The sequence below is a fragment of the Trachinotus anak genome, unplaced genomic scaffold, assembly GCF_046630095.1.
Source record: "Trachinotus anak isolate AG129_WGS33_773 ecotype Australia unplaced genomic scaffold, CSIRO_AGI_Tana_v1 ptg000005l, whole genome shotgun sequence".
NCBI lineage: Eukaryota > Metazoa > Chordata > Actinopteri > Carangiformes > Carangidae > Trachinotus > Trachinotus anak.
Window position 1 is genome coordinate 22,138,349 of NW_027273856.1, and position 17,780 is coordinate 22,156,128.

Consider the following 17,780-nt stretch of genomic DNA (forward strand, 5'->3'; position numbering starts at 1 on the left):
GGGTGCTTGCACAGGGTTGGATGACACACGTCGCATCCCACGTCTCTTAAAGGGGAGCCGACGTGGGGTCACTGTGCAGAAACTCCCGTCACGATGCGCCAAAAGGGTTAATGTCCTAATGCGTGGATGTGGCGGATGCGCCGCTGCATGTAGGCTCTGCATCGCACAGCATGCAGAACGACAGACGATGAAGGTGAAACATTTTCTACATGAGCAGACCCTCTAAATTGCCCAAATGTTTTGTAGTTATGATCATCAACGAGGTCATTAGATCCGAGCTGTGCTTTGGCACACAGCGCTTAAAGCTAAGCACAAACAGAGCATTACAAAAATGGATCCAGATAAATTGCGCTCAAAACATTTTTTTGGGGGGAAAAAAACAGCGTTTTATTGCTTTATTTAACAACATGTGTGTAACTAATAAAGTGAAATCATCAGATCCCATGTGGTCATTTAGCGTGTAGCTCAGGATGCATCCCTGCATCAGGGTGAAGTCACTGTGGGGAAGGCACGCTGAGCGTACTTGCGTCACATGACGTACGCGGAACTGGGGCCACGTCATCAGGGGAAGGAGAGGAGGAACCGCAGAAACAGGAAGCTTTTCATTGAGTACACTGCATACAAATCAACACAGTAAGTGAATTAAGAACAACTTCGTGTGCTAACTACTTTAACTTTTTTACGTTTAGCGCTGAGAACTCCACTTTGTTCTGTGTGTTGATATATATATATATATATATATATATATATATATATGTAGCAAGTCTGAGTGAGTCAGTTCAGTCATTCAGTTCATATGATTCAGTTTATTGAGCTTATCTTTTTAGCAGGCAACAGATTACTGCTGCAGTTTGCTGTAAACTTTGCCCCTCCTCCTGTCCTTTGACATTTTATACAAAAGTTTGGTCTAGGCTTTGTTTTCACAAAATATAGGTCTGTTATGTTTTAATGGATCTGTTTTCTTAAAAAACCTAAATGATGTATTTTCTTTCCTCAAACTATAGTTCCTGTCTTTGCTGTTTGGGTTTCTTCTAGTGATCTCTCAGGGATTTATCCCAGACAGAAACATCATTATTAAGAAATGCTTAATGCAAGTCTGTCTTAAGTTTTGGCTCCACCAATAGTTCCAGGAACTTAAATTTCTCAAGAACTGATGAGTAAGAATTTCACAGGGGTAAAAGTTCCTCCAGTGCTTTGTGATTTGCATTTCTACAGCAGGGACAAAGTACACTGGTCCCTAATGACAAAGTACGATCAAGACTGACAGAACAAATACTCCAACTCATGCTCCAAATCCAGAATGTAACAAATACCAAAACACATTCAACAAGAATTGCTATGAGAAGATTTGCTACACTAGAACTGCTCTGGTATACTAGAGGGAGAGATGGGCTCAATTTGGATAAACAGCATTGTTACAAGTAGACAGGGCAAAAGTTGCCAGTGAGTGTAGTAAAGGATACTCCTCTTATTCAATCTGTAATTAAAGGTTTCACACTCTGAGACCAAGTTTTATCTTCTCATATCTTTTTTATATTGCTTTTTATCTAAATGACTCACTCACGTATAGTGACACAGAGCCCTTTTGGCTCAGTGATTCTTGTTGCATGTGTTTTCCCTATTTCTATTTGAGAAAAAAGATTTGGTTACCAGTCAAACCAAAAGAATACTTTGCTGTTTTTGATGCAGTTCCCACTGCTTTTAGGCATGTTTTAAGGAACTGTAATGACATAAAGATTAACATTGTTAGTATTTGTATTGGAGAAATTGATAGGCCTATTTGACATGTTTTGAACCATGTTACATTTCCTGCAGAAAAATTTGTTTGGTCGTCCATTGTGGTTGATGTACTGTCTATATCCAATATAAATACAGCATTAGTGATAAAGAAGTGTCCCTCAAGGTTTTACATTATATTCACCCTGCATATAAGGATTGACCTGAGTGTTTCCTTCACCACTGACCAGTCTGTGTTTCATGTCTTTATAATGTTCAGTAATGGCCCAGTTCCAGGAAGTATCAGAGCAGTCCAGTCGGCATCCAAAGCCTGCAGGGTTGGTTTTGCAGTATGGCACCGCTGGCTTCAGGACCAGCGCCAATAAGCTGGACCACATCATGTTCAGGATGGGACTGCTGGCCACACTACGCTCCAAAAAAACCAAAGCCACCATCGGAGTCATGGTCACTGCATCACACAACCCAGAGGTCGTGTAATAAGAATTTGGATTTAAGTTTTAATTGTGGTGTTCTCATTGAAAAGCCACGCAAGTTTAAACAATCCCATAAACAAATAATCATAACTCTCCCCTTCACCCTCCTCCCCGTGCCTTTTTATTTGGACTGATGTAGGAGGACAATGGGGTGAAGCTGGTTGACCCCATGGGAGAGATGGTGACACCGGCATGGGAGGGCTACGCCACCCAGTTGGCCAACGCAGAGCAGGACGATTTACTCACAGCTCTGAGAGACATTATACAAAAGGAGGCCATAAACATGAGCCAGGAGGCTAATGTTTTTGTGGGCAAAGACACCAGGTACATTATGTTAACTAATCTGTTCTGTGTTCATCGTTATTGTGCTGACGTAGAGACTGGACCAACAATTTTCTTTTCAAATCTACAATCAAGTTTTAACCGAAAACTAAAAAATACCAGATTGAATCATTGAAAATACTCTGCTGGTTCACTTGAGAGCTGCATCTGTTTGACCTGACTTTTAAATCAACTGGAAATAATTGGTCCTCACCATAATATGCAACTAAACCTACAGATTTTCCCCAGAGTTGGTAAAGTAAAGCTAAAACCTGATTGTGATGCTTGAATTAATCTTTCTCATTCAAATTAAATATTTGTCCTTCATTCATAGGAGCAGTAGTGCCAGTCTTTCACAGGCCGTACTGGATGGGGTGTCTGCTCTCGGTGGTCACAGCAAAGGTAAGGTTAATTAAAGCAGTTCTCATATGAATTTATCTGATTCTTTACTTATGTTTGATACATTTCTTTTATAATTCTCTTCTCACCTCTTCTCACACTTTTTCCTGTCTTCTAATTCTCTCTGTCTGTCCTGTCAGACTATGGTTTGGTGACCACCCCGCAGCTCCACTACATGGTTTGCTGTCAGAACACGCAGGGTAAATATGGAGAGGCCACAGTGGAAGGATACTACCGCAAACTGTGCCAGGCTTTCATTCAGCTCATCAAGAATGTAAGAAAGCAGGCTGTGTCACGTGTTCCTGTGACTCCATTCGAACACAATTACTGTTTCCTGTTGGGTGTGTGTGTTTGTTTTTTCTGTTTGTCTGTTCAACAAGCAGTCACTCCTTTGTCCTTTCCCTCCATCTTTTCCTCCATTGTAGGCCTCCAACTGTACGGACGACCAGAAGCACCTGTCTGTGGATGGTGCCAATGGCATTGGGGCTCTGAAGGTGCGTGAGATGGAGAGTCACCTGAAGAGAGAGCTGCAGATTTCCCTCTTCAACGATGGCAGCAAAGGAAAACTCAACCACCAGTGTGGGGCCGACTTTGTCAAGGTGCAGCAGAAACCTCCAACAGGTAAAACAACAGTTTTAATGTCTGTCAGTTCTCCATATGGTTTAAAAGTGTGGAGAAAGCTCAAGAAGGTTTTTTAAAGAGCTGCTGCAGATGAAAATGGGCAACACATAAATAGATGTATTTATTTATCCCCATAAGGAAACTATTTCTGAACTTACTAAGCATGATATCTATCCAGAGTAACAGCAAAACCGTCGATATGATGTATTGTTTTAGTGGTTTATTTCATGTGAAATCATAGATGCAATGGTTGATCACAAGATGGAGACTTTTAATCAGCAAATTACTACAATAATTACTTCAATGTTTGGCCTTAAACTGACACAGTTTTTGCTTTTAAATTTTGAGTAATTTGCTGGTGTCTGCATCTCGACTGATGTAAAATGATCTGAATTTTCTAGAAATCCAAAAAGACAACCCACTAATGCTGATTTCTGTGAGTCTAGAATTGTATTAGAGAAGTGCTAGATTAATTTATATTGCAAAAGATACAAGAAGAAAAATGGAAAAGAAGCTGCTTTTGATTTAGCACTTCTCTCTTTTCCACCTTCTTTCTCTGCAAAGGGATTAAAATTAACCCAGGGGAGCGCTGCTGCTCCTTTGACGGTGATGCCGACCGAATAGTTTATTACTACACTGACTCTAAGGGACAGTTTCACCTGCTGGATGGAGACAAGATAGCTACTCTCATCAGCACTTTCCTTAAAGAGCTGCTCACTCAGGTACACACTCATATGCAAACATGTCAACAATAAATAGAAACACACACGCAAGCTCTTCATAAATAGTTTTTCTTTGTGGACGTACAGGCTGGTTTAGACTTGAAGATAGCAGTGGTGCAAACTGCTTATGCTAACGGCAGCTCGACACACTATCTGGAGGACACTATGAAGGTACGAAAACACACAAAGTGCATTCCTGTTATTTCTATTCTTATGTGGAGATGTTAGTGCTCATGTATTTTTCCATCACGTAGGTAATAGTGAGATGTACTAAGACTGGAGTGAAGCACCTTCACCATGCAGCCCAGGAGTTTGACATCGGTGTGTACTTTGAGGCCAACGGCCACGGAACTGTGAGTATATTAGACACAGACATACACTCAGACAAAAGCACAAATAATCCACAATCTATTACCATAATAAAAGCCATTAGTTTCTCTATCCATGCTCTGGCGTTATTACTGAATTATTCATTTTGGTCATACAATATGAGTATAATCAGGGTTGAGGTCTGAAACAGTGTGTTTGTGTTGTGTTCATGTAGGTGTTGTTCAGTAAAGCGGCTGAAGAGAAGATCCAGCAGCTCACTGAGGACCCCAACACCAACGATGAGAGGAAGAGAGCAGCTCTCCTGCTGCAGAACACGATCAACGTCATCAACCAGGTAGACACACGCCAACACACACATGTTGGACTGGGATGTGTATAATGTATATCATTCCAACACTGGAAGTTTTTTTTATGCCAAATAACAGAGGCAAAACAATTTTGCTAATATTGTGAATGTTGATGATGTTTGTGTTTTCCTCTTCTAAAGACTGTGGGTGACGCCATCTCCGACATGCTGCTGATTGAAGCTATATTAACCATCAGGGGTATGACTGTCCAGCAGTGGGATGCTATCTACAGTGACCTGCCTAACAGGCAGCTTAAAGTCAAGGTACTCACAAATTTATGCATATTCATGTATCATATTCCTCATCGTTGTCAAGGGAAACTGTTTGTCTTTGCCTCTCAGCGTTCAGTGTCAGTGTTCCTACAAAATAAGCCTTGAAAGTAATTGAATTTTATTTTAAATATTTAAAAATGAATGGACATACTATATTTGAATTACTTTTTGTTGTTGTAAAAAACTTTGTACCTAGATTTATGAGTAGGCCTCAGTTCTCTCCATCCTTGTATCAACACCGCACATCCAGAGGTATTGCTTCTGATGGATATTGGTTACTGATGTTTTGGCAGTTTTTAAATTACAAGATTAGAAGATTATGAGCAAGACATTTTTTGTTTGATTTGGACAGAATGTCTTAACAATAACATGACAGTCATTGTGAGTCGTGTGAGCAGCGTGTCCCCAGTTTGACTCTCAGCTGGTTGGACTATTTGCTGCATGTCATGCCCCTACTCTCTCCCTGCACTTCCTGTCTGTCTCCACTGTCACTATCTGTTGAAGGCATAAAATGATCAAAAAAGGCCCTTACAGTCAAGAAAAAGTACTTCAGTTTGATACACCTGTAAGTACAATAACCCCAGACCTGATCAGGTTTCAGTGTCCTGCTGAAGGACACTTCCACAGATTTCATAACAGCATGAACCTTCATGAATCTTGCCGACTTGTGTGTGTACCTCTTTTCCTGTTTTATACATACTCTGTAGTCCCCTCTGTACCAGTTCCACACTAGTACACTGTGCATATTCAGTTATAAATAACTGTGATGCGTATGAATTCTTTTCTGTAGGTGTCAGACCGCAGAGTGATAGACACGACAGACGCAGAGAGACGGGCGGTGAGCCCAGCTGGGCTGCAGGAGGCCATTGACAGTTTAGTGAAGAAGCACAAACTGGCTCGCTCCTTTGTGAGACCCTCCGGCACAGAGGACGTGGTGAGAGTTTACGCCGAGGCAGAAACACAGGTGAGAATCTTTTTTCTGTCCTTAACTCTCACACAAAAATCCCTGTGGATGAAATTGAATTGTGAGTAATGCTGTTGTTGTCCACACTGTATTTGTGTTTCAGGAGAGTGCTGATGCCCTCGCACATGAAGTCAGCCTCGCAGTTTATCGCCTTGCGGGGGGAGTGGGAGATGAACCCAAACCATTGCACTAGAAACACATTCACATGATATTGACCCTTGTCTCAGTTGGTACTTTTTGAATGGGATCTCTTTTCATTGCATCATTTTATGAAGCTGTGTTTTATCAAAATTGCCTGTTTTCGGTGAGGTGCCAAATTATTTTGTACGGCTAATTGCACTTGGTACTTTACACTACTTTTCTATTTCTTCATATTTGTCTGTCATTGTGAAGATGGGACACACTGGGGGAGACAATGAAGGGATTTTATGCAACTTAAGGTAATACTACTCTTGACTTGTTATTGACTCTCCAACAGGCAGCCATGTGCCTAATTATGGGTTTCACTGTAATCTGCTTAACTGTACATATGCTGTAATTACAACGTCAGTTGTTTTAACAAACAAAATTAAGAATGTTTAAGAGAGGGTTTCAGTTAATGGCTGGTTATAATTTAACTTGCTGTTAAGTGGAGTCTGACTGCACATTCACTGTAATGTCTTTGCTTTTCAAACCAGTGAAATCAAACGTTTACAAAGGGGAGTTGTATCAGTCTTACTTCCTTGATGGTTGTATGGGAAAAACTGTGATGCTCTAGTTCAAATAAACAATGGAAAAACAGGAAGAGAGAAGTGTTTAAGTATAAGACTGGGGTAATACCAATGACTCCTCTGCTCATCTGTTGATTTAAATGAAAACCACAACTATGCTTTCTTGCTGTTTATTTTGTTATTTTCAAAGACACGTTCCATACACAACAGGAGGATTAAAAGAGCAGAGAGGCGAGAAGAGGCTGACAGAGTTAGAAGCAGGCAGAGCAGAGTGACAGGACGCAGTGTGAAGTCTTGAATTACATTTATAATTTAAGGGGGATTTAAAGCATTGAAAAAACCTGACTAACATGACATGAAATGGTGTACAGCACAAAGTCAGCTAGTAAGATCTGGGAAAGATAAATGGTTTATTCTTCATCTGTGTCATCAGCTGCTCCAGAAATGGTGATGGTGCACTCCTGTGTGTTGCTCTCATAAGTGTCCTCATCTGTCTTAACTGTTCTGGGAAAAAAGGGCAACAGGCAGAAGAAAAAAAAAGATTAAGAAAGATCACTGTATTGTTTGGCCTCTAAGAGATTTGACTGAAGCATCACAGATGTGAGGGAGCAATCTGCATCTACCTGATGAGGACCGTCTTCCTCTCAGACATCTCTGTAGCCTGCTCCTCTAAGCTGCCGTCCGTCTGGGTGTCTGATGAGGCCACCTCCACTCGGGCTGTGCTGGCACCTGCGGGCTTCTCAGCCTTGCTACTGCTTGTGTCACTTAGGGTTTCATCCAGCTTTGAAGACACTGCAGGTGCTGTGGCTGAGGCTGAGGCAGTACGCATGCTAACACTGGAAGTGAGATGCACGCCTCCAGTCAGGGACAGGTTATGGACCATGGTGCTCAGACGGCTGTCTTCCCCTTCAATCAGCTTCCTGCCAAATAAACAGAAGGGAATGATGATGAAAGAGGTATACAGACATTTCTCCATTTTATATTCTCTACTTCAAAAACATATGAGGAAATGGCATCGTGATCTGCTCTGCTTGGGTCGTCCTTAACACTAAAAACCTATGCTTTTTTCACCTGTAGGCGGTGATCTCAATCTCCAGAGCCATCTTGACATTCAGTAGTTCCTGATATTCCCTCAGCAGCAGAGCTATCTTCTCCTTGGTCACCCTCAGATCCAGTTTAATGGCTTCTATATGCTCCTGTTGCAGTAGATAGAAGAAAATGGCTTTATTTAAAGTTTTGAGACACTGGTTGGCTGGAAAATATATAATGAAAATGTATAAATAAAGTATAAATAAATGCAATGCCACATCATACCTGTAACTCCTCCTCCACCTTTTTGTATTTCTCGGCTACATCACGGATCTGAGCCTCCAAATACTCATTCCTCGTATTCAGTGCTTCCAATTCACGTTCCTTGTTGAGGATCTAAACACACACACACATCCACACAGCTTTTTTAGGCTAAGAGGTGGTACCACCAGCCATAAATGAGGAGAAAATCGCACTCACGTTCTTCTTATAGCCTGCGATTTCCTGTCTAACACTTCGAACACTTTGAATGTGTTTGCTGGAGGCGTTGCTCAGGTCCTGAAACTTTGTCCGGTACCAGCTGTCCATTTCCTGCCAAAGAACAAACATGAAAATAATTTTTATAAGCTATAAAGCCTTTGTATTGCTGCACATGCTTTTACTTGTATGGTGTCTGAATTCAAACTCTAATGTGATTAGACTGCAGAGTATTTTCCACAGTTCCTTAAGATGTATTAAGACTTTTGTGAAAGAAGCAAACACCCCACCTGCAGGTTTTTGGCGGCAATGCTGTCATACTGAGACTGGATCTGTCTCAGAGCAGAGGAGAGGTCGGGGAGGCCGAACGTCAGGTCCACCTTGGAGGTTGCTGAGTAGATCTGCTGCATGAGCTCCTCAGTTTCCTGTCAGCGCATCACAAACAACCCGGGTTAGAAGAACAGCAATGCATGCAGCACTCTAACACTGGTTTATATCTCAAATTCATGTGAAATGTTGGTGTATATAATTTTTCTTGAGTAATATAACTCAGAAATAAGAAAGCATGTCATTAAGTAAGGTTCGGTGCACCACTCCACACTACAAGTTAGTCACAGCTTTACCCTTTAGCTTCCTCTGAGCCCTTCACACCACACTGATAATTGCCATGTTTATGGTGTTACTCACTCAATCCATCATCAAGCTCTCAATTTAAGTATAACCTGTCATAGTGATAATTGCGAGCCCATTAAACCATCAATGATCAAAGCCATGCCAGGCACCAGACACTGACTCATGTACACGGAGTGCTGTGGATGGACAGACGGGTGGACAGACACACGTACCTCTTTTTGAACTCTCTGCAGGAAGGCCAGCTCACTCTCCAGGTTTTCCAGCTGCTTCTCCAGAGCAAACCGGGCTGAGGTTGCTTTATCCACATCCTGGGACCGATTGAGATATTAGGTTTGTGAAATAAAAAAAATAATCTGTGCATTAGTGATCTGTTAAATTACAGCTTTGATTTCTTACTAAATTCAAAGCTGGGTAAAGCAAAATTTTCCACTATGTCTTACAGGACGTAACGCCTCAATGTCATGCTCCGTCCTTTTCCTGGCTTCCACAGCTTCATGGTATTTGGCTTTCAGTGTGTCCAGCTGGCCCAACATTGCCTCCTTGGCTGCCAAAGACATATCCTGTACAGACCAGGGGTACAGCGGTCAAACTTTTTTTTTTGAATTTAGCAGATAATGGAGTGGAAAGGAGCACCAATAAGACTAGCAAAAACATTCGCAACACTTATCACAACAAACCATGATCACATGTTGTGCTCTCACCCTCTTGACTCTCATCTGCTCAGCGTCCATGTTGAGTTCCCTCAGCTGAGATTCGTACAGCTGCCTGAGGCCTGATGGTCTGACATGCCGACCCTTTAGAGCCTCAATCTCAGCCTCCAGCACCTTGTTTTTCGACTCCAGTGTTCGCACCTACAAGAAGGACCAAACAAACTGACAAACTCGATGATCACAAGTTGAAAGCGCAAACAAACTGTCAGTAGTTGTATTGCTCTATTTGGTGGCCAAAATTAAATCAGACTTTAAAGTTCGGGTGTCAAGAAATGAAAGCGAGAAACCAACAAGTAAATACGTGTATCTGAGATCTTTTGTTACTATTTAAGAACTGAGACATGACCACCAATATACAAATGTGTGTCTGTGTATGAGGTGAGGAGACAATTACCTTTTCAATATAAGCTGCCAGGCGGTCATTGAGGGCTACCATCTCCTGCCTCTCACTGGTTCGAGTCATCATAAAGGCCTGGTTCTCTGCTGCAGCTGCATCCAGGTCCAGTTTTGGCCCAAGCCCCATGGACATACCAAAGCACAGCGCTCCCATACTCACACTGCTGTAGATGGGAGCAGAAGAGAGTAACCAACAGATTAATCATTCTATTGATTTAATCTATGTTTTCTATTTTAACAACTATAAGCTGCTTCATATTCATGCACTTATACATTAATTGGAGGTGCCCAGCGCAAAATGCCCCTGGACTCCACTACACTATTTTGACCACCCCATAAGCAAAACACTTAGTACTCATCATGCATTCACACTGTAATATCATATATCATATGATATCCTATAGAGGTTAGGTTAATTGCACAGCTGACCCACCTGGTCATGCGAGCCTTATTGGAGAGGGCCCTGCGCCCCATCGTCCCACCACTCCGGGTGAAGCTGGCCGACCGGTGCCGGGCCTCCCTGCGGGTGGGAGAGGGACTTGACACCCGGAGCTGGTAAGTAGGAGGGGCAGCCAAGACGCCCTCGAAATGACGGCGGTAAGAAGACATCCTCTCTGGACTGCAGCTCATGTTGACTTCTCTTTTAAATGCTGCAACTTTAGTTGGAGGCTGAAAGCTGGTCACTAACACCTTCAGCCTGCCGTGATGGGGTGTTTATATCCTCCTCAGCCCTTCCCTCAGCAGAGCAGAGGAATGTTGAGCCTTCCCAACCCCAGGCTACAAACATTTATCACAGTTACGTCAAGAAATTAACTTATTATAGGCGGCTGAAAGAATCTCAATTTTATAATTGTGAAATTCTCCACCAGACTAACCCATATGATGTAATGTAATGCGTCTTACCCACATGAACTGCACATACTACTGCACAATTTCTCATAATGTTTTATTAGGTATTTTGCTCGTAGTGTATTTAATTTAATTTCATAGCACTTCCATGAATTTGTCAATACACCCACCTACTAATTAATTCCTCCATCCACGTATTTTGCACATCTGTAATTTCTTTCAACTAAGATGACGAATACATGTATTTTGAATTTAATGATAACAAGAAAAGGGAGAAACTTTTAATCAAACCTTTGTGGTGTAGTTTTAAAGACGGAACTGAAGTTCCGGAACCTCTCTGTTGGGGCTCCGGAGGAGTTTTTATGTTACCCCAGTGTATACTTAGCATAACTACTTTACCTGTGGTATTCACTTCTTTGTAGGAAAGAAATATCTATTTTAAGTGTACTTCTCTACCTCAACTGCTACGACATGGCGGGAAACTTCTGGCAAAGTTCTCATTAGTAAGTTTTTACTAAAGATGATACATGTTACGTCTTTATTTTGTAAATCGCCGTCTTTGTTGTGAGGCCTAGCCGTGTCTGTGCGGCAACGGACGGCGTCGCTAGCTGTCTCTCCAGAACTCCTGCTATTATAGAAAATAGATACTGACATAGACAAACAGAGAGAAACACATTTATAGATATGTAGTTTAAGCTTAATTTGACCACCTTCCTTTTATAGTTTTTATGCTTCGTGACAGCAACGTATTTAACTAGTACAGTGGAATAAATAGTGATGTTGTGCTAGCCGCTAGCTAGGTTGCTCACAGTTTGACAAACCAGCATACGTGTGATTATATTTTCATAATGATGTTTATTTTGTCTTTTATAGTCTGCAGTGGGTCCTGGATAAACAGGACCTGATGAAAGAGCGGCAAAAGGACCTGAAGTTTCTCACAGAAGAGGAGTACTGGAAGCTGCAGATCTTCTTTGCCAATGGTATTTATATTTGTATGATCGTAAATACAGAACTAAGAATGACATCTGTTTTATTCTTCCCTTTTTGTCCACTGCACACTTACATGTTTGATAAAAACAGAAGAACTGTAGCATTTTTCTAAATCTCTTTCAGTGATCCAGGCTTTAGGGGAACACCTGAAGCTGCGGCAGCAGGTCATTGCCACTGCAACTGTCTACTTCAAACGCTTCTACGCCAGGTGAGGAAGAGGCAGAGCTTGGTTATAGCAATTATGTATTTAAATCTCATAATATTTTTAACTTATAGTAATAGATAGTAGAGTTTAATGTTGTCTCTTCATGCTGAACAATATTTCGAGGGCAAGATTGCATATACAGTGAATGACATCATCTGCTTGGCTGTTGTATCTAAGTTGGCATTTTTCAAAGCATAGATTTTGACATGACAGCAGGAAAACCACAGATATAATCAATCATGTCAATAAGTGCTGCCCACCATTTAGCTTTACACGTTTCAGTGTCCTAGCACTGTGTATGCTGATGATGCTGATTCACTGACAAGGTTTACTGGGTCACTTGACCGGGTCAAAGGATCCAAGCCACCGTTAACTGTATTAACTATACCTGTGCTTTTCCTGCCAGGAAAAGTCAAAATTATGGATAATATGTCTAATTTAGATTATAATAAATGCACCACTACAGTACCCACAATAATATTACATATAGAGATAGTTAGTGGGCACTATGCCACTTACTCTTAATGTGAGGTTATAAGTGTAATATCTTTCCTGTTCCTTTCTCAGTTTTTTTGTCCTAAGTCGTACTCATGGGATTTAAAAGTTGATATTTACTTATCTCTTCTTGTTTGCAGGTATTCTCTGAAAAGTATAGACCCGGTGCTCATGGCTCCTACCTGTGTGTTCCTGGCTTCCAAAGTTGAGGTATGGAAGTTTCTTTGTTTCCAGCAGCACGATAATTATACAGTAGCATATTTTGAGAATCTTGGGAAATGATGGAATGAGCAAAATACAAATCTGATGCCTGCATTAGATGTTTGACATGCGTTTTCTTGTATTTGTCTTAAACATTAATGTGCCTTTCAGGAATTTGGAGTTGTATCTAATACCAGGCTGATCTCTGCAGCAACATCTGTGTGTAAGTGACAACATTCATTAATATATTTACTAAACTTGTGAGTATAGCACCACTGTTGCAGTTCATATAGGTCAAAGTGCGCTTTCCTCTACAATGGCAATACAATGTTTTTTTTTATTTTTTATTCTCGGAACAGTGAAAACAAGGTTCTCCTATGCCTTCCCAAAGGAATTCCCTTACAGAATGAATCATGTAAGTAAAAAGTTTACGTTTACGTTTGTGGCATGTAGTTGCTGTTATACAGAGCAACTTACTGTTAGTACAATGTGCAAATAAGCATTAAATAACACTCATGAAACAGTGAATGTGACAACATAATAAATAAAAGTAAGGGTCAGGTTTGAGTGGAGGTCTAGATGTAGACATAAACTGTGTTTCAAACTAGTACTAAAACAGTAAAAGAAAACTAGACATAATTCGCTAGTAAAACCACTCAAATAGCCATGTGCCAGTAAATCTTGTATGCTAGTTGTTTTCCTGCTTCCTCTGCAAAGTTATTTATGCACTGCTGTGCTACATTACAGCATACCAACACAGTGTTGCCACATTAGTGTCTATCAATACGTGAGATTCCACAACTAACTTCGCAGTTCTATGATATAAACTCTGTTACTGTGCGAGAGAGCTTCGACTGCGGCCACCTGAGCACAAGTGTGCACGCACTCATTCTGCACAGCATCTCTCACTGTGGTGTCAAGTGCAGCATTTTATTTTTCCAGCGTCTCCACAGAATTGCCAGGACGTCACCAGGCCTGTTCTGACATGCTGCCTGTCCAGAAAACTGTGTTAACTATTATTTATAGTGAGCCACCATGGAGCGATAAAAGGAGGGAGCGGGTCACATAGTATAGAATAAGTTAGCGGGGTGCTGCAACTCGTACACATTAATTTTCATGTCCACTCTGCACATATAGTAAAAGTGAGTGATGATGGCTCAGGAACAAATGGAGTCAAGGAGAACAGCCATAGAGTTTGCAGCGTGTGTTTATCTATGATCCTTGCAAAAATTGCAAAAAGTAACTGAAGGCAAAATCTAGATTTTACTATATGTAAATATTCTATATAGTATGATTCACTGAGAAAATGAATGTGTGCTTTCAAATGCAACATTGCAGGTTGTCACATAAAAACACATGCAGTGACAACCCAGCTAGTCCACTTATATTTGAAGTTTAGTTTAACTGTTTTGACAATACAATTTAAACTTGTGTCTTTCCAGATATTAGAATGTGAGTTCTACCTTCTAGAGTTGATGGTGAGTAGAAAAAGATCTGTATCTTTGCTACTCAGTTTGGCTTAATTGAGTGGTTGTCTGGATGACTTATCAGTGATATAACTCATGTTTCAGGACTGCTGCCTGATCGTGTACCACCCCTACAGACCACTGTTGCAGTATGTGCAGGATATGGGACAGGAGGACATGCTGCTGCCACTGGCTTGGTATGATACCGTCTGTGGACGTTCATCTGTTGCTTTTGTGACAGAAATGTATATGTGTAACTGCAAAAAGCTGCTTTTGGCACCCTCACTCACTGTGCTGTCATGTGTCTGTACCAGGCGAATAGTGAATGACACATACAGGACAGATCTGTGTCTGCTCTACCCCCCCTTCATGATTGCCCTGGGTAAGCTCTGTCCCTATGCATTTCTCATTGCTGCTATGTAATGTAGTTACTGACTTGAAACAAGCTTTATTAGATGTAACATGATCAGTTTTTATCCTTCTCTGCCCACAGCCTGTCTGCATGTCGCTTGTGTGGTACAACAGAAAGATGCCAGGCAGTGGTTTGCGGAGCTGTCTGTTGACATGGACAAAGTAAGACCTCTGTTGCATTATCATTAGTTGCCTCTAGTATTCTGATGAGGAAGAATCTCAACATTTTCTTGTCAAAACAATAACTACCCTTTAGATATACATTTTACAACTTCACTTCTACGACAGTAAAATGGCGTGTAAGTCATCTCCTAGTTCCCCTGGTTTTGATGTGTTCACACGTGATGTGCCACTCATCTTCATGGGATGTCAGATGTGGTTCACGATGAGTTAACTTGTGTTTGTGTATGTTTTTTTCTGACAAGATCCTGGAGATTATCCGTGTCATTTTGAAGCTCTACGACCAGTGGAAAAATTTTGACGACAGGAAGGAGATAGCTGCTGTGCTAAACAAGATGCCTAAGCCCAAACCTCCTCCTAACAGGTAAATCTGATTTGGTTCTGTATGTCAGCCCTGGTGCTGTAATCAATATATACATATTTCATTCGATAGAGTGTGGCCATTTCATTTTTTTCAATTAATATAAAGTAAATAAAATACAGTGAGTACAATAAATCATTTGTAAACAGCATAAAGCTGCATTTACCTGGTGTCATGTTGAATCAGAACTTACTGGAGTGGGTTTTTCCATACGTAACAAAGACAAAAATACTCTTACTTAATGCTGTATACTGCACTGTCCAATCATAATATCATGCACATACACCTTTCAAGGAGTTTTTAAGACATATTTACAAGAAAAGTCAGTTTTAAATAAATGCAGACATGCTAATGAGTTAATTAAGTAACTACAGATCAACAAATTTATATTTATTGAATTCCAAGTTTCTGCAGTTATCTTTCCTCCCAACTGCAGTTAACTTCACTTTGTCTGCGAAGAAATGAAAGTGAAGAGCACATTATAGAGAGTTTCCATCTTTCTCTCCATCCTGTCTCTAGTGAGAGCGACCAGAGCTCCAACGGGAACCAAAGCAACTCCTACAGCCAGTCTTAGTGCGGTGTCTGTGTTTCCATGGGAATCCATAATGTTGATGTAGAGAAGGTTGGACCTTTTTAAAATGTCACGCGCCACAAACCTTGCAATGTCAGTTTGGAAAATCACTCGCATCAGCTGACCAAGATGTCCCCTCATCTTCTACCGACACCCCCCAGTAAACTCAGACACCCACGTCTTCACTTTCTCCTTCTCTGATCAATATGGGTTTATGGATTGAGCAAGCAGTCATTGAAATGCCTGCAGTGAACAGCAGGTTGGTGACAGCAGCTTCGTAGTCTCAATGAGGCCACACTACTCTGCTATGGACTTGAAATGAACTAAAACTGAGGAACATTTGGGGGGGGAGGGGGAAAGGGAAGCAGAGAATGTTGGGTAAACTGATAGGAGAAGTGCGGGGGTAGAAACTTGCCATTGTGATGATCCTGACGTCCTTGAAAAGCCCAGAGGAGCACGTCACTTGACGCGGAGCTCCATGGGATTCGAGAAAACTTGATCACAAGTACTGTGTATGCATGTGTGTGTGTCTGTGTGTGTACAACATGTGAGCAGCCAGCCTGGGTGGGTTTTCATTCCTCAGGGACCATTGTACAGTAGTCTTCTCTGTAAGATAATTTGATCCTGTGCTGTTTAAAGAGAGGATCTGTATGGCTATCACCCTGTGCAACTGTGATGTGATTGGATACCCCTGCCCTCTGATGGTTGATCATGAACCTTGGCAGGAAAAATCCCAAGAGAGGCTCCTCTTTAAGGTAGAAATGAGCTCTTTTAACAAGAATTTACTGTTTTGAATCATGACAATTACACCTCCTTCCTCCCGTTCCCTCCTCCCTGTTGTAAATATCCTTATTCATTAATTTTATCCTTCATGTTTTTGCTTAATTAAGGAAACTGATGGAAATCATGAGCTGGCTTATCTTCGTACTCGTGCTTAAGATTAAAGTGCCCCTGTTTGTTTCACTGTCATGATTCGTTTTGCCTGCTGCAATGCTTATTCTTCTTTTTACTGTAATTATTTGTCCATTTATTCTGCTTTAGTTGTAGAATAGTGTCAGGTGTAAAGCAATTTTTGTTAAACTTTTGTTTTTAGTTTTGGTTGTACATTTTTATTTACCTTCTGCCATCTATTTAATCATTGAATTGTGGCAAGATATGTGTACATATACCTGTAGATGTCTTTATATAATTTTGTGCTGTAATGCTGTGGGAGCTGTGTGTGTGGCTGTACTCAAAACAAGGTGCTTGAAAGCCTTAAGAAATAAAAGCTGCTGGTTAGAGAAACCCCTTCATAATAGCACATTGTCCCATTCAGGTGAACGGTAAAATGAATTTTTAAGGGTTAAAGTTGTCGTATTAGTTGGATTCGTTGTCATTTTTTTTCCCTCAGTGACTTCAGGTGCACTTGTCTCTATAGGTAAACAACCTAAACAGGGACATAAACATCTCATTAAAGGCCACCCCATGTCACTTTCTCATACTGAGTGAGTAGACAGAAGTGAAATAGTGAATCCTTTGAGGCATGTCCCACCCGGCCTTGTTCTGGTATTTTCCTCCCCTCCAGCGAGCTCCATCTGTTACATGACTGTTCTCATGAATGAGCCTGAAAATAAAAGGGCTTCACCCCACCTAAATTTTCCGACTGGTTCTGTTAAAGTTTTTTCCCAGAATTGTTACTTGAAAGTTTATCGTTTTGGAAGATCATTTATGGTAATAAAATGTATGATGTGCAAAACAAAGTGGGTCGCTGGTGTTACTCAAGCTCTTATGTCTTGTTCATACAGTATGTAAAGGGCTTTGGAGAATCTTCCAGCATGTTATAAAAGTCATACACAGTCCTTTTACCTAACGTCAATGTCACTTCAATGCAGTGGCTGTGGTTGGACCCCTAGTGGTGAATACAGAGAATA

The 17,780-nt window shown here is 41.1% G+C and overlaps 3 protein-coding genes across 4 annotated transcripts; 2 read left to right on the forward strand and 1 right to left on the reverse strand.

The window, feature by feature from the left end:
• The first annotated feature begins 491 nt into the window (after nucleotides 1-491).
• On the forward strand, nucleotides 492-6,970 carry pgm3 (phosphoglucomutase 3). The gene is made up of 13 exons (XM_071478976.1): nucleotides 492-633; nucleotides 1,997-2,205; nucleotides 2,350-2,534; nucleotides 2,866-2,933; nucleotides 3,071-3,204; nucleotides 3,356-3,551; nucleotides 4,116-4,273; nucleotides 4,361-4,444; nucleotides 4,528-4,626; nucleotides 4,818-4,937; nucleotides 5,091-5,213; nucleotides 6,013-6,186; nucleotides 6,290-6,970. Exons 2-13 carry the CDS (start codon nucleotides 1,999-2,001, stop codon nucleotides 6,377-6,379), a joined length of 1,638 nt encoding a protein of 545 aa, XP_071335077.1. The 5' UTR covers nucleotides 492-633; nucleotides 1,997-1,998; the 3' UTR covers nucleotides 6,380-6,970.
• An 82-nt stretch (nucleotides 6,971-7,052) lies between these two features.
• ngs (notochord granular surface) lies at nucleotides 7,053-11,022 on the reverse strand. 2 transcript variants are annotated; one of them, XM_071478977.1, is made up of 11 exons: nucleotides 10,575-11,022; nucleotides 10,140-10,305; nucleotides 9,737-9,886; nucleotides 9,476-9,595; nucleotides 9,248-9,343; nucleotides 8,693-8,827; nucleotides 8,406-8,516; nucleotides 8,211-8,321; nucleotides 7,968-8,092; nucleotides 7,520-7,816; nucleotides 7,053-7,400 (listed from the first exon to the last, which is right to left on the reverse strand). In XM_071478977.1, the coding sequence occupies exons 1-11, from the start codon at nucleotides 10,769-10,771 to the stop codon at nucleotides 7,307-7,309; spliced, it is 1,602 nt and encodes a 533-aa protein (XP_071335078.1). In that variant the 5' UTR covers nucleotides 10,772-11,022; the 3' UTR covers nucleotides 7,053-7,306. The 2 variants fall into 2 exon arrangements, with proteins under 2 accessions (XP_071335078.1, XP_071335079.1); XM_071478978.1 differs by having other exon boundaries at nucleotides 7,053-7,395; nucleotides 10,575-11,019.
• Nucleotides 11,023-11,349: 327 nt separating this feature from the next.
• Nucleotides 11,350-17,609, forward strand: ccnc (cyclin C). The gene is made up of 12 exons (XM_071478980.1): nucleotides 11,350-11,493; nucleotides 11,864-11,970; nucleotides 12,104-12,188; nucleotides 12,821-12,890; nucleotides 13,053-13,104; nucleotides 13,241-13,296; nucleotides 14,324-14,359; nucleotides 14,453-14,544; nucleotides 14,662-14,729; nucleotides 14,841-14,920; nucleotides 15,184-15,302; nucleotides 15,819-17,609. The coding sequence occupies exons 1-12, from the start codon at nucleotides 11,462-11,464 to the stop codon at nucleotides 15,871-15,873; spliced, it is 852 nt and encodes a 283-aa protein (XP_071335081.1). The 5' UTR covers nucleotides 11,350-11,461; the 3' UTR covers nucleotides 15,874-17,609.
• Nucleotides 17,610-17,780: the final 171 nt, after the last annotated feature.